At 38.8% G+C, this 15,285-nt stretch overlaps 1 protein-coding gene across 1 annotated transcript in view; it reads right to left on the reverse strand.

Moving 5' to 3' along the window:
• The window catches only part of FRMPD4 (FERM and PDZ domain containing 4), a 120,797-nt gene that overhangs the window by 69,703 nt on the left and 35,809 nt on the right, over positions 1-15,285 (reverse strand). Inside the window, exon 2 of the mRNA XM_035542213.1 lies at positions 1,756-1,916. Within this exon, the coding sequence (XP_035398106.1) occupies positions 1,756-1,916 (161 nt within the window). The remainder of the gene's footprint in view (positions 1-1,755; positions 1,917-15,285) is intronic.

The following is a 15,285-nucleotide window of genomic DNA, read 5'->3' on the forward strand; positions in this document are numbered from 1 at the left end:
TCACTTACATGTTTGAAAGTCATTCTCAGATCTCTCCTCTGACTTTTCTGTTCTGGGCAAAACAAACCTGTTTCCTTCGATCTTAAGACAGTATGTTTCCACACCTCCATTCTTTGAATCCCTTTTCCTCTGCATTCCTTGGTGAACAGAAGTTTTATGTAATGTGTTGAAAAGCCTTGGCACTCTCAGACGCAGATATTTAGGATAAGTCTAACTAGGCGATCATATAAATATATATATATATATATATATATATATATGTGCCTATGTGCTTTGGATTCTGACACTACTAAAATGCATATTAAGTTTATGTTTTATAAAATGCATATAATATTTTGCTTCTCAGCACGATTACATGCCCAGAAGAGGGTATGACAGCACAACTCTTAATCAAAAGATATATCCTCTCTATTCTTTTGCCTTTAAGCTTTGCATTGATGATACATACTGAAAAAAAAAAAAAGAAAAAAAAGAAGACACATTCTTAAAAGAAAATGTCTCAGTATCAGAAACAATTCATTTAGTGATTAGGCTAATGCTGTTCCTCTCCATTATCTGGTTCGAAGACTGGTTCTTCAGTTATATATTCAGCATAAATGGAAACAAATCCATGTAGGAGAATGTTATCCTGAACTCATCTTTCCTCCTATTCACTTGGAATACAACATAATAAACACTTTTCCCAAACTGAAGTGTAATATAAAATTATATTAATAATGCTAACTTGGGAGGAGAGAACTGTCTGTCTAGTTCAAATATTAGTTACAACACTTGCTTCATCTGAAAGCAATACAAATACAATCAATGCACACACGTGGGTAAATGACATCAGAACTTCATGCAGTCGATTTTGCCTTTCTCCTGCTCTCTCTGGGAGTTCTGCAGAATGTATTGAACTGGAGCAAAGTCAAATCCGCGTCCTTGGCTCCAAGGCAATTTATGTAACAACTGAACTTTTAAGCATAAAACCCACTATTCAGGAGACTGAGCAGTCCCATACATGCAAAAATACCAAGAGCCTCTATAATTTTCACTCCAGTTAGGACATTTTGCAGATATATTTTGATCTTGGTTTTTGCCACTTGATTAAACAGAACCACCCATTAAAAAAAAGGGGGGGAGGGGAGCAGTAGCATCCTCTTTTTCAAAAACAAATATTATAGTTAGAACTCAAATCTCTCCTCCAGAAGCTGATGATAGAATGAAAAACATGTAAGTTTTAATCTTATACCTCCTGAAATCTGTATACCTCCTGAAAACACTGATTCAATGACAATGACGGTGAGATCAAACCAATATAAACATAGCAGCAAGAAGGCCTTCTTCCCTTGAATGAAGTGGATCAACTGTTTTTTTCAGGTAAACAATAGTAATGGCTCAGAGCAACAACATAAAACTGGCTTTTTGTTAACATGTTTACACAGGGTTCTAAAAGGAAGGAAACTACTCTGTAATACAAGGCTTAAAATCCTACCGAGTATTTTTGATTACTTTGTCTGCCTAAATATTTTAACAGTACTTACATTCGTAAATGTATTTCATCTCAGTAGATTAAGTCCTCAGTCAGTATAAGTACATGTACAGAATAATTTTTGATATTCTCAAATAATTTCACTCCATTTGAAGTAAACGAGAGAAGTCAATACAATTTTTTTAGTAATAACACTACAACTATTCTCTCATTTGGCAATCCAGCCAGTATGCGATACTGAGACGTGCCAAGTCTGCTTTTGGGGTCAGGTGAGGAAAACATACCTGGTGTTACTGAGCGTACAACAACTGGCTTTTCACTACCAGCCACAAAACCAAATCCTAGCACAGGATCCCTCCTCATTTCCACTTTCCGAGGGGCTGGAGGGGTTATTTGGCAGCTCTCTATTCGAGGGTCTTCAAATGTGGCTGATTGTGTCATGTGACTGTGAAAAAATAAAAAAGATGAAAAAGAGGAAAAAAATCATTAAAATATGGTTTTGGTGTATCTACTTGAGCCAAGCAATTTCTGCTACGAAATGAGATGAATACCTGAAATGGTCTCACTGTAAGAACTAAACCACCATCAACTTAATAATTTTCTATTAGATTTTCTTATACATGAAGTAATACCGCTGTTGACAGGTCTCTAATGCTAATCAATAGGATCAACCTATAAAGAGGTCCCTCTTTGACAGCATACATTTAATCATACTGCATATATGAAAGAAAAATAACCCAACAATAACAGCTTTGTCATCCGTACTTGAATTTTTCATCCTTCATTTGTTGGAAGGGAAGAATAATAAAGTGACCTACTCATAATGTAAAACACACCGATTAGACTCTGGCAGCCTTTTGCAAAATAAAGAAGGCACACATTTAAATTTGTTTTTCTAAGATACTAAGTTTCAGAGCTCAGCCCTCTCAGACTACATAAAGCAAAGGTAACAACACTATATTTGCTACTTGAGTAAACTCTCCAGTGTCACTCCAAACTGTTCCAGGGGAAAAAAAAAACTAAGATTAAGATAATAAAATTAAGATATTAGGAAAATCTTTTTATTAGCAATTTTAGCAATTACTAAAATACCTTAATTTCAGCTTAAATGTTATAGTGAAGTTTACTTGTTGCACCTAGAAGACAAAATTCTCATGTCTGGAGGGAAAGTTTTTGATTTCTCAAGAAGAACATAAAAAAGAAGAAAGCTATCCAATATGACATATCCATGGAAGAGGTCATGGTTTAAAAGTATAGAGACTTCTAAATTAACATTAATATACGCTACTGCATGCAGACTGAACTGTCCATTGCTTTGCACAGGACTATACCAGTGTCTGGATCTCCCTCCTGAATCACTGCTACCAATCCCCAGTGCTGATTACAGTGGCAGCCAGACTGCTCCAGTCTCAAACGCTTCAAAATGTCATTAATTGAGCTCAGGTGCTTCAAGAAACCTAGGAAGACATTCATGCTTCCTCATAAGCCTCTGCTGGCAGACTTGCCTTGAGAGAGCTGACAAACTGGCACCACCACAGACAGGCGACACCTGGTCAGCTTAGCATGAAGATAGACTTCATCTCATAGCATCAGGCATCTCAAGCATCAGCTTGCAGTCTTTGACAGAGCTCAAGAGACAGACAGGTGCCCAACCCAAAAAAGCTGTGAAGGACATCAGAGAGGCATATGCCTCTGCATCAGTAGACCATATCATCAGTTTGAAAGTTGGCCCAATAAATAAATACTAATATGGAAATCAAGTCATTTTTCTGTGCAACTGTCAATCTTACATATAACATGTTAACACATGAGAATTAGGGAATTAGGGATGCTCTCATCTCCTTTCTCTTTCCCATCTTCAAAAACAATTCCCCAGCAACTCCAGACATGCGGTCCTTAAGGAGAAAGATGTCATTTATAGATCTGTTTTCAGCATCAGTGGCATGCAAAAACTTCTCCGATTTTTTCCCAACATATACACCTTGGGCATGACATGAATTTCCATTCCTTCCATGGTCTTCTATTACTGATACACAAAACAGCAGAAAGATCTCAGTAAACTCTTAGTGTGAGTTTTATTCCTGTGACTAGATGTTTCTAGGGCTTTTCTTCAAAGAAACCATCTATCCCTACCACTAGATTCAGTCTGCCTAAAAGTAAAATGCTGCTTTTTAATACATATCAGAGGTAGCAGAAGCTACTTCCTCACAAAAATAGGAGAGAGAATATCTCTGCACTATTCTAGCATCTGTGTAATGTTAAATCAGTAAGGAATATATATTTTCTTTTCGGATGTAGAAAATCTCATCTGATACTTCAATTCTCCTCTCCCTTCTGCTCTTCCAGTTTTAGGTCTTTTTCTATTATGTTCATTCAAAAGAACTGTTAGAAAATGCAGATAGTTTTATACACTTCTTCTGTGACATTACCTTCTGTGAAATTACCTTCAGAATGCACAGCCACCCTCCACCCCATCAATTCTTGTCATAATTTGGGCTTCTAGATACTCAAACATTTTGTCTTTGATGTGGGAGACTTTCTGAGGTGTCACTGGTATTTCAAAAACTACCTATTTAAACTTGTGAACTTATTTTTTAGGTGACAGCCTTACCAAACTTCCCACAAAGTTAAAACGTTCTATTTAATTACTTCTTCCTAATAGCTGTTTCCATTTTGGTAATTGGGGCGCTATGATCTGACACTGTTTCCAGAGAGGAAATGCAGTATTTACAAGCCAGTTGAAAATACTGCTTTAAGCATTTGAGAACTACTTTCCTGCTATTGCACATCCTTTCTTTTCAAGCACTTGTTTAGTCTGGTTTGAAAACTAAACCAGGGAGAGAAAAAGAAACAAGAGCTACACTTCAGATGAAAAATTCCAGGAACCGACATAAGATCTGCTCAAAGAGCAGCTCTGCTGTTGGATGCCTTGCGCCAGCCACTGCATTGCCTCGTACTGCTGCAGCACCGTATCAGTTATTCAAAGCCTAAGCAAGAGGATCAGCAAGGAACAGTCTATCAGGATTCTGAGTGGCGCAGCGGGCTTTATTGATTTTTAAGGTTATCCACCTTCAAATACGTCAACAAAAAAGGCTCTGCATCTTGTGCTTCCACAGCTTGCTGCACCGGATGTTCTTGTATCACTCAGTGCGTTGGAAGTGGATTTCAAGAGAGCACTAAGATAAACGAATATGATCTTAGATCAGATGAATACTCAAAGCTTTGTGGGATGGTAGGCTGACAAACCTTTTCCTCCTGTGGCTAGTTTATTACTGAGATGCCATTTGTAGTACCATATTGGAGATATTTGATCTCTGTCTTAGCTACGGAACATACTGACTCCTGAAGTAAAGAATTAATATTCTTAGAGTTCCAAACCAGAATCTAGTGAAGACTCAAAACCAGCACCTTTGGGAACCTTACACAGAGCATCACTTAAACAGTTAAAGATCTTATAAGAATACCTCCAACACTGCAAAACTTCCATTTGTTTCAAACAGTAGAAATATATTTAGATGGCACTGTACCTAGATCATAACTCAGGATTTTTTTTTCTGAAGGTAAAACGAAAGAAAAGAAAAAAGGCTGGGATTTTAAGTATGAGCTCTTCTTTCCCTATACACAAACACAAGCTACACTAAGATCATCTTTTCAAAAAAGAAACTTATTTCCTACCATTTTCAATGACTGAGATGGGTTCCTGATTTGTAAAAGGCTACCTTCTCTGATATACTCTTATTGTGAACAGTGAGAGACAGCTGCCTTTATTAAGGAGAGTAATTCTTAGAGAATTCCTTGAACAGAAATTTTATATATTCCTAGAGATAAGCTACCAGCTATGGAAAAAAAAAAAAAAGAGTAAAAAAACCTACCAGCTATAGCAAAAAGTGTAATTCCAAGTACTCATACTCAAAAACTCTCTGCAGCACCTATTCCACTCAAAGGAAAGAGAATGTATCTTTTGCATAAAATTGATGCGCATACACCCACAAAGGGATGTACAGCGAGTGAAAGAGAAAGAAAAGTAGCAAAGAAGAAAGTCTTAGGAAACATTGATCAGCTGGCACAAGGCAGCCAGCAACTACAAACACAATGCAGCTGCCTAGAACATTATGTGGAGCCTAATGTAACAACTGCATATCTGAATTCATGCTCAGCAAAATTTGAGGTATGGTTTAAGGCTGGCACTTTGCTTCTTTGGATCATTAGCTTCATAATGGTTAACTTGTTAATGCTTCCTTTGGAAATCATGTCAGTATTTTCCTCATTCAAAGTACACCATGAATAACCCAAGCAATATCTAAACAAAGACTGCAATTACAACGAGAGCTTGATTTTAATAATGCATATTAATACTTAAAAGCCAAGTATCTTAGCACAATGCTTTTCAACTTTTGGATTTTCTTGTGTCATTCCCTGATATTTGGGGATTAAGTGGGCTAATTCTCAGAGTTTTGTACATGGCTGCTAGGAAAAGCCTGTCCTCAGCAGGCTGAAATATGTTATGCAGGAGTTGGCTTCTCCACAGGAAAATGCTTACGAGTCTAAGTATGCTACAAATCTGAAAACTACGACAAGAAGCCAGTGACCTTGATTATGAGATTATTCTGGAAATATGTAACCAAGACACCTGAACTACTTTAGCTCCATTCTGCAATGACATCCGAAAGAGCATAGAAGGTGGTACCTCAACACGAGTCTAATATAGCTGCATGTTCACAAACACTACATCATCTTAACCATAATAAAAGAGTTGTTGCATCATATCATTACAGCATGGAAACAGACTGCATCATTTTGGTGTTTTATTTTGTATTTCCATATTACAGCTTGCTTCTGTTACTTCAGAGGTTAACACCAGTTCTCACTTCAAGGGTTTCAACCATTAGCTTTGAAATGTCTCTGCTATACAGGTTGATGTAACTACAAAATAGACTCTCGTTTGACTAGAGGCAGGGCAGCTGTAATCCTGGTCAATAATGAAGAAGAATCTGTGGAAATGTCAAGCCACTCATGGACTGACGAGTGGAAGATGGCTAGGAGGACAGAGATAAGGACTTTTTAAAGAAAGGTTTAATTCAGAAATAACAGAAACACTTAAAACTGTTGAGTACTGTTAAAAGCCTGTCTCATTAACTAGGAGGACGTGGAAGATCTGTTTTGTGGAGTACAGTTGTGATTTTCACAGGGACCAATGAAATAAGACAACAAGTGAACCTTAATTTGCAACTGTCCACCTGAATCCCTGAGATCACAGGACTGCCCACCCTGCCCCCAAACTACCTCTTGGTTCTTACCCTATTCAGAGCTTCAGGTTGTATGCTTAAAATTTCCTTTGCAACTGGGAGTTGCAAGTTCAGCTGCAGGTAAAATGGCTTGAGTCTTCAGACAACATTATAGAAACTGATAATAGCAGGAGCCTATTTTATCATTTTCCCCATGATTTGGAAAGACTATTAAAACAGGGAAATTGTTATAGGTGAGCACTTATCAAATACACAAACTCTGCAGGAGACAATAAATTGATCTTCAATGATTTATCTCAGCTAGTAGCTAAATATGAAAAATAATCTTTTCTTTCCTGTTTCCTCAGGTTCCTGGCACCTCTCAGTATGTCCCAAGTTAATTTATTTTCTCCAAGAAATCCCACAAGAATTATTAAGAACTAGTACATGTGTCAAAATCATCCATCAAGTGTATCTGTTTTCTACTTGGAACTGACACTTTAGAAAAGAAGTGCCCAAACAGTTATTGTATTGTTCAGCAAAATTGCTGCTCCTACAGAGAATCTGGTGGCTTGGCAAACTCTTCTTTTGCTCCATTTTTGCAGCAAACTGAGTAGTCACTCACAGCTCGAAAGTGCTTTTTAGATATATTCAACAGACAGAAGTTGAATTTTGAGCTGTTCAGAAAGGAGCTAACTTTTGACATATCAACAAAACAACTCTACATTCCCTACATTTTCACTGGTTTTGTGCAGGTGTGTATGTTGAGAAGTCAATATCACAGGCACAAAATATAACTGGGAGATTTATCAGATTATTTTTTTTTTCTGTTTAGGACTGTTTTTCTGCCCTGGCGTCAATTTTATTTTTTCATAAGCATCTTCAGCAGTTAAATCCTCTAAAGTCAGGTCATTTTATAGCACCCTAGAAAATGTTGGCATATGCCATCTGGATGAACATATGGTAAAAATGTAATTAGAAAGAAAAAGGTTTGCCCGTTTCAGAAGAAGTTGGTGACAGCATTTTGATAAAATTGGATACAGGGAAATCTGACACGTAAAAAATTTCAGAATCCACTCTTCCTTCACTGCTGGGCATGATGTGCAATCTAAAGCAAGACAGAATGAAGCAAAATCACAGTGAATAAAACTGACATGAATACAAATTTACAGGGATATAAAGATTTATGCTCAGCTTCAGGCAGACACTGTGAGAAATACGCAAAGTATATTTTACAATGACAATTAGCACTTCATATTAAAGGATATTACATGTGCAGTATGTGAATTCTTCTGCTGTGCATATACCACATATGAATGCTACTTACTGGGAAGAAAACAAAATTATTTACTTCAATCTCACAAAGACATGGAAATAAGCCTCAAGCCCCAGCTGCAAGCTAGCAGTGGCGTTATTTTGAGTTTTGTACCTACAGATTGCCAGAGAGGCGTGGTCTGATTTTTTTTTTCTTTTTTTTTTGCTTTCTCTCAAGATGGCCACAAGCATTTCTAAAGCTCCTTTCACCACGAGTTCTGAGTTTCCTGCCTGCTGTAGTGGGATAAGGCTTTTGAGGCAGCAGCCAAATAGCAGAAATCACACAAAAACATCTCAGTGAAAATTGGCCATGGCCAAGGAAGGGCCGCAGAGGATGGCAAGGAAAGATATGAAAGAAACTGCAGAGAAGAGTTACGGATATCACAAGATGAGGTACAGAACAACAACAAAAAAAAGAACACTCTCCAATGAGGAAAAAAATAATAAAAAGGCTTTTAACACTTGATTACATTAGAAAAAAATCTTAACATTCTTTCACAAAGGGAGACAATAGGAGCTCCCAGCAACACTGGCCACATGGATGCTGGAATTGCCTGCTCTGTAGGCAGAGCATGATGCCAGCCTCTGCTTTCCTTGCTGCCTGAAATGCAAAGCCAACATCTCTGCACCAGTGCTGAGTATATCTAAACTGCACCCATACACATACGGCATGAAACACATGCTTACAGCCTGCCTTGATATGTAATTATGCTGCTATACTCTGCACCGAATGACATTTCTGCATCCAGTTTTTCTCCCAGCAACTTCTTCCACCAGAGCGAAGCTTCCTTCAGCAGAGAGGCTCTCAGACTGAATGGAAGGAGATTCAGGGGCCACCTCTGTGGGATTAATCAGGCTTTCATAGCCAAAGTAAGCTCACAAATTATTCATAAGCACTAAACTGGGTGGCCAAAACTGTGGCTGAAGAGCCAACTGAAAGTAACTCCAGGGCAAGCCCCATGCTGGGGCTACGTGGGCACAGGGCAATCGTACCGCAGGAGGACACAAGGCAGCACATATGGATGGGGTGACCATCAGCGGGGTGTGCCGAGGGCCCCAAATGCACCACCAACTCAGCCTCACCTTTTCCGAGAACAGAGATTTATCCTCTCCCCCCACCCCAGCCCCAAGTCACTGGCATGTGCCTCCTGGAAGGAGCCTTTCTGCACGGCGGCTGTGGTGCACACAGCACCAGCTCGTGGTGCAGCTCAGGGGGGCAGGAGGCTTGCTCACCTGCCTGGCCGAGGTCCTTCAAGAAAGAAACCATGTGAGCTGTGCTTGTTAGAAATGAGAATTACTGGCACTCTTCCAAGAAAGCACTTTCTCACACCTGCTGGAGTAGGTCCAGAAATACACCTAGGTTTTTTCCACGAAAGGCGTTTTTCTTTATGTGAGTGGAGAGACTCCATTTAGAACAGCAAACTACACCGAGGTCTTTAAAGATGAACCAAAATGTAGCTTTTCATTATTTTCTACGCATGCATCAATAAACCCTCTTACAACTAAAGGCATAGCGAGGGGAAAAGAAGATTTACTGAACTGCAAATACACAAATTAATTTGGACTGAAAGTGTCCTCTGGAAAACAGAATGAACAATTCCTATTTGTCCTGCTTTTGGCAGGTTTCACCCTAAGTAGATGAACAGTAATCTGTGGGCTCCTGCCTAGCCGAGCTCTGCAGCAAACAGCATGGACCTACGCCGAGCGCCGCAGGCGTTTCTCATTCATCAGGGAGAGGAACTGCGATCCCCAGCTCAACGTGAACAATTTGCCTAACTGAAATGTTAAAAAAAGAAAGGGGAGGAGAAGCACCCTGAAAATAGCTTTTCGTGTGCTGATTAGATTAGGAAAGCTCCTGACTAAAAGAAAACTGGTCTGGTTAATTGCTGATGAAATTAGACTTGCTCTGACATGCACATGTCAGTCTCCATAAACCCTAAGTGAGGGTGCCCTGATAACATGGTAAAATGACAGACTCCAGATTTAGATGTGCCCGCTGTAACCCCTGGTACAGCTGGGCTTAGCACGAATACACAGCTGAAATACCAAAGCGTGCTTCAACACCCTTGTAACCCCCTAACTCCTCTTTACCTGCACCCAGGTGTGGTAAAACAACATGAAAAACAACGTGAAAGGCTGGCAGTGTGGGAATAACTGATAAACCCCACCAGTGAACCCCGGGAAGCAAATCACAAAGAGGAAACGCACTCATTAATTCTGTAATCACTTTTTTCTCCTTTTAAAAAGGAAAGGAAGGAGAAAGTATCCAATGCTGCTCTAACCCTATTCCATCCTCCAAAAGACCTTGCAAGGAGGTGATCTTTTCAGACACTGAAAGCTTCAGGTCCTTCAGATGAAAAGAAGCAGAAAAGTCCTGAGCCAAGGGAGCTAGCAGAAAGTGACTAACCAAAATCTTTTTTTAATCAATCACTGTTTGCAACTATGACAGCACCATATGGAGTGAAGGCTAGCAGCAACTCAGTACAGTTATGAGTGTATATAGGTAAGCACTTTCAACAGAAATAAAACCTATTTGTTTATCCTATGAACTTAATCTTCCTCATTCCTTCAGCAACTGAACTGATGAGCAGGTCACAGAAAAAGCTCTGGATTATCTACTCATTTCCTTTCTTTTCCAGTACACATTTGTAAGGTTTTTGAACCAAAGCAGTCCCTTTCAATAGTATCACAAACCGATTGTTTTATCTACTGCATTTCCAGCAAAACATAGCCTTTCTCAGGTGAAAACCAAGCTCCAGCTGTAAGCAGCCATCGGGTGAAAGTAGCCACATACAAGTTAGTCGCATCTGTAGACAGCATGTGGGTACTCAGAACTGCAGCTGTTTAGTTTGTCCACAACCATATATTTAAAGGTTCATGGATATAAACTACTATATCATGATGGGTATATCATGGGTACCACTCTCTGCTCTCGCAAACAGGTTGAAGGCCTGACTTCAGCAAAGAGCAGCCCTGTTAGAAAAGCGAGCATCATTCAGGTGCACACAGAGGGAGGTAATCCTTAAGTCAGTACAAGAAGCTGTCTCCAGTTTCATATGCAGTGTATGAATTCACTTCCCCGGACAGCCAAGCACAGAGGAGCTTAGAAAGTTACTGTGTTTTTGTGAAGAAGTCCAACTACTACACTGAAGCAAAGAGTGCAAAAAAGCTTATCATTCTCTGACTACCAGAGATAAATGACTTTATGTAAAGCAACCAAGGTGCACAGAACGAATTTGAAAGTTTTTCATAACTCCAAAAACCTCCAAACCAAGTCTTCATGTTTTGTAACACAGTCTGTCTTCACGGTCAATCTTCAAAGCAAATCTAATGGAGTAACAACTCTGGAGAAGGCCTCCAGGACAGAGGGGAAGAAGAGAAGTGATCTCCTCCGTCCCCCTTTCTTTTAACAACATACAAATAGAGAGGATTACTCTTCTTGACTGCTAATTTGGTAGTGTGCCATTGCAACTCCTCGGCAAATGCAAAATGAGAAAGTGAACTTAATTGAAATAATCTAGAAAGACAGATTGCACTGATGGGAGGTGAGGCTGCCAGATAGAGCTGTCATGTGAAAATTAAACTTGAGATACAGAAAGAAAAAAATCAGGTATATTTGATCTTTTTTTCCCTGTTAAGTTATTCCCTATACCTGAGCGCAACATGGCTGAATGATTTTTTGGGGCCTACTTTTTCCTTTCAAAGTAAATAACTCACCTTTCTAAATGAGAGCACTCCTAGCTCCACAGGCTATTTTATAGACCTTAAAATTAGGGGTGCTGGTGATCATATTTCAACTTCATTACATCCAAGGAGCTTTCGCTAATGTCTGTGGGTAATTTCTATTTACCTGTGTATAAGAACAAGTGCCCAACTACTAATCCATTAAATTTGACAGTGTGTATATAAACTTTATTAAAGATGGCATGCAAGTTAAAGATCAGACTACTGATGTACATGATGTACAAGAAACATTGCCTCCTTGCATTCATAACTGCCAGCTAGTTCATTCAAAAAACAAAGGAGCTGAAATGCAAAAGTAGCTGTTTCAAAACGGACCCCTTGGGTGGGTTAAAGGGGGTTGACACCTACCTATTCAGAAGAAGCCGGTTCAGACAGAAACCCCCCGCTTACAGTTACAGAAAAAGGTGGAACACAATTGTCGTTTACTGTGGCCTTGAACATGGATAAACAAATAAAAAGGAAATGGTAATGGAAGTTTCAGTCATGCTGGTCAGAACATCAAATGTTCTTGTTCACCTCGAGAAGTCCTAATTCATTGTAAATGGAAAGAAAATAGACACTGGACAGTAGAAACTCTTATAAGGCAGGAAAATGAAATGTGCTGGAATTGGAGTTCAGACCCTGTGGAATGAAGGTCCATGGATGTCTTGGTGAAACATTGATATCAAAGTGTAAGAAAGTGAAAGAAGATGCTACATTAGGGACTACAAAAGGAGAAGAGTGTGTACGCAAGCAAGGCTGGATGCTAGGATGTCTTTGCACCAGGAAAGTCTCTCAGAAGGCAGTGGCTGAATTGTATAACAGACTAAAAAGCACTGACCAAAAATCTGACATGCGAACCAGGAATTTAATGATCCAGTTAATTATCAACCAATATCTAACCCAACTTTAATAATATTACTACTACACCTCATATATATGAGATGACTGATACGTTTTTATATAAATATTTAGTATGTCATCTGCCATCGTAGCCAAACTTTTTGTTCACTTTAGCAATTTCTAACAGGAATTATAATTTTAGGTGAAGTATCTGTGAAGCTTAGTAAGCTGGGGTGGTGCTCTCTTCCCACAGAGGAAAACAAACCTTTACCACTTCTAAAAGAAAACTAGAAATGAATAGGCACCATGAGCTGTATAACTCTTGTCTACACAGCAACACCCACAGAGCAGTGTCATCAGCAGAGCAAAATGGTAAATCCAGAGAAAAAAGGTATTTTGAGACATATTCTCTCTTAACACTGCATGTTACTCTACTACTATTTGTCACCTATCATAAATACATATTTTTTATTTTTTAATGAGAAATTTGCTATTATGAGAAGGTGGTAACAAATTACTTAATTAAAGAGGAATTAAATTTATTCTACAATATATGCAGCACATATTGCTTCATGATTTTCTCTTTTTCCTATAGAAAATAATACAGAGGGAAGTTTTACAAGGTTTCTAAATAGGCATTTAATTTTGATGAGGCAGAAATATGAAGATTTCAATACAGCATTTTTGCATTTTAAAAAGAGCACATAAATCTCAAGTTTAATTATCACCACATTGTAATTGGCACAATCTTATGAAAAATGCAGTCTTTTTACATGTAATAAACCCTTAACAAAGACTGTAAGACAGTTAAGTGGCATAAATATGCTTAATGTCAGAGCTTTCCACAATTAATTCTACTGATAGACAATTAACTCCTACAAGCTTCACCTTTAAACTCTGATCAACATCTTTAAGTAATCTATAAAAACAACATGCCATTCTGCACAGCCTTGAAAACTCACTTGTCCCTTGAATTGCAGCTGAGGGCACCACAAAAGGAGTTACGGTCACAACCAGCCCCATCGGGTCTGACGGGAGCATAAATAGCGAGTGCAACCAAAGTCAGTGTTACTGACACCTGCAACAGCTCCAGCACTCCAGAAGACCTGCCCCTCCTGTACAACAGTGAGAAGTTGTCATAAACACCTATCATATTTACATTTTTCAGCTAATTCCATACAACAATCCTTACTTTGCGGTTCAGAACAATTCTGCAGGTTGTTTGCTTATTAATGAAGTAACAAACATATCACTCTCTCCTGGAAGCTAAAAGCTGTTGGCCTCTGCAAAGTGGAATCCCATGAAAAAAATAATTAAAGGCCTTTAAAGTTTCAGAACTGACATGGTACAAGAAGTATTTTGGAATATTCATTTTTCAAGGACTGGTACATTTCTAACACTAAATACAGTGCTGGAACTAAGAGTTTAGAGACTCAAACTTCAGGATAACCAAGTAGGATTAAAACAAAATATTGGTACTGGTACTGCCCATATTTTCGATTCACTGCAATACAAGATGAAACTGGAATCTCTTGTTGTATATATGCTGGTCGGATCAGGCAGACCTTAAAGAAACTTTACAGTTGGCCAGAGCAGGCCAGTCTCAAAGAAAATAAGCCATAATGTTCTGAACTACGTTCATTTCTTATTTATATTCTCGAAGTTAAGAACAAGTTGGGGTTTGAGCCATCTGCTATGCATATGAACATGTTGAGCTTGTCGGTGTCGGTCATCTTCAGGCTCAGCCTGTTCTGGGCTCAGGCTTAAAGGGAAGGAATGCTGTACATTCATCAAGTTTGTTTGCTTGCTTGCTTGCTTTTTAAACAAAACCAAAACAGAACAGAAAATAACAGTGCTGAAATTCATACTTGTTTAAACATCACCCGTGACATGATCTGACTACATAGTAGTAGCTAAATTTAGGTCAATACTAGCTCCCCATTAAGCTGCAGTCATTATCATCAGGATAAATCAATTTCATAGGAAACGTTCCAGTGAAGAAGTCCCCAATTTACTATGTCTCAATTAAGCAGGGTATTCTATAATAACATTTTTTAGTTATATTGCATTTCCTGGCCCAAATCACTTTAATTTTCACATAGCATCACTGAACCATCATGGCCTTTAAAACACAGGGCAGAAGTTAAATTGCATGGCATATCATGAGAAAAAAAGAGGGGAACCTCTGCACAATTGAAACAGTTGAACCTTCAACTCTTCACAAAATATATTGTGGCCTCATTTCTATGTCTACACAAAGCACGTTGAACTTTGGTTTTAAATGTCCACTACAAACATAAATGTAAGGAGCATTTTCATCAAGGAATGAAAAACTGAGCCAAATCTGCCTGCTGCTACAGGGGACCAGAGGCCCCTATTTTTGTTTTACAAGGCATATGAACTGATGTCAGAACAGTCTAACATGCTTGATCCAAAATGACAGTCAGCCTGGATGGGTATCCCCATCCAGAGCTCAGCCACCGCTCTGAGGTCCTAATGCCTTCACATCAGCCAGCAGCACCACTCTTGGGACTCCATGTCCCGAGCAGCATCCATTGACCAACATCTTCTCTAACAAAACTAACTTTGCGGTGCTCACCTCTGCCTTCAGCTTTCATATGTTAAAAACCATGAACTTGGCAACTAGAAGAGGAAAAATTCCTCATGGACCCAATCATACAAGGAATGATTATTATTGAAAAAGGAACA

This window comes from Cygnus atratus, chromosome 1, assembly GCF_013377495.2.
Source record: "Cygnus atratus isolate AKBS03 ecotype Queensland, Australia chromosome 1, CAtr_DNAZoo_HiC_assembly, whole genome shotgun sequence".
In the NCBI taxonomy this organism is placed as follows: domain Eukaryota; kingdom Metazoa; phylum Chordata; class Aves; order Anseriformes; family Anatidae; genus Cygnus; species Cygnus atratus.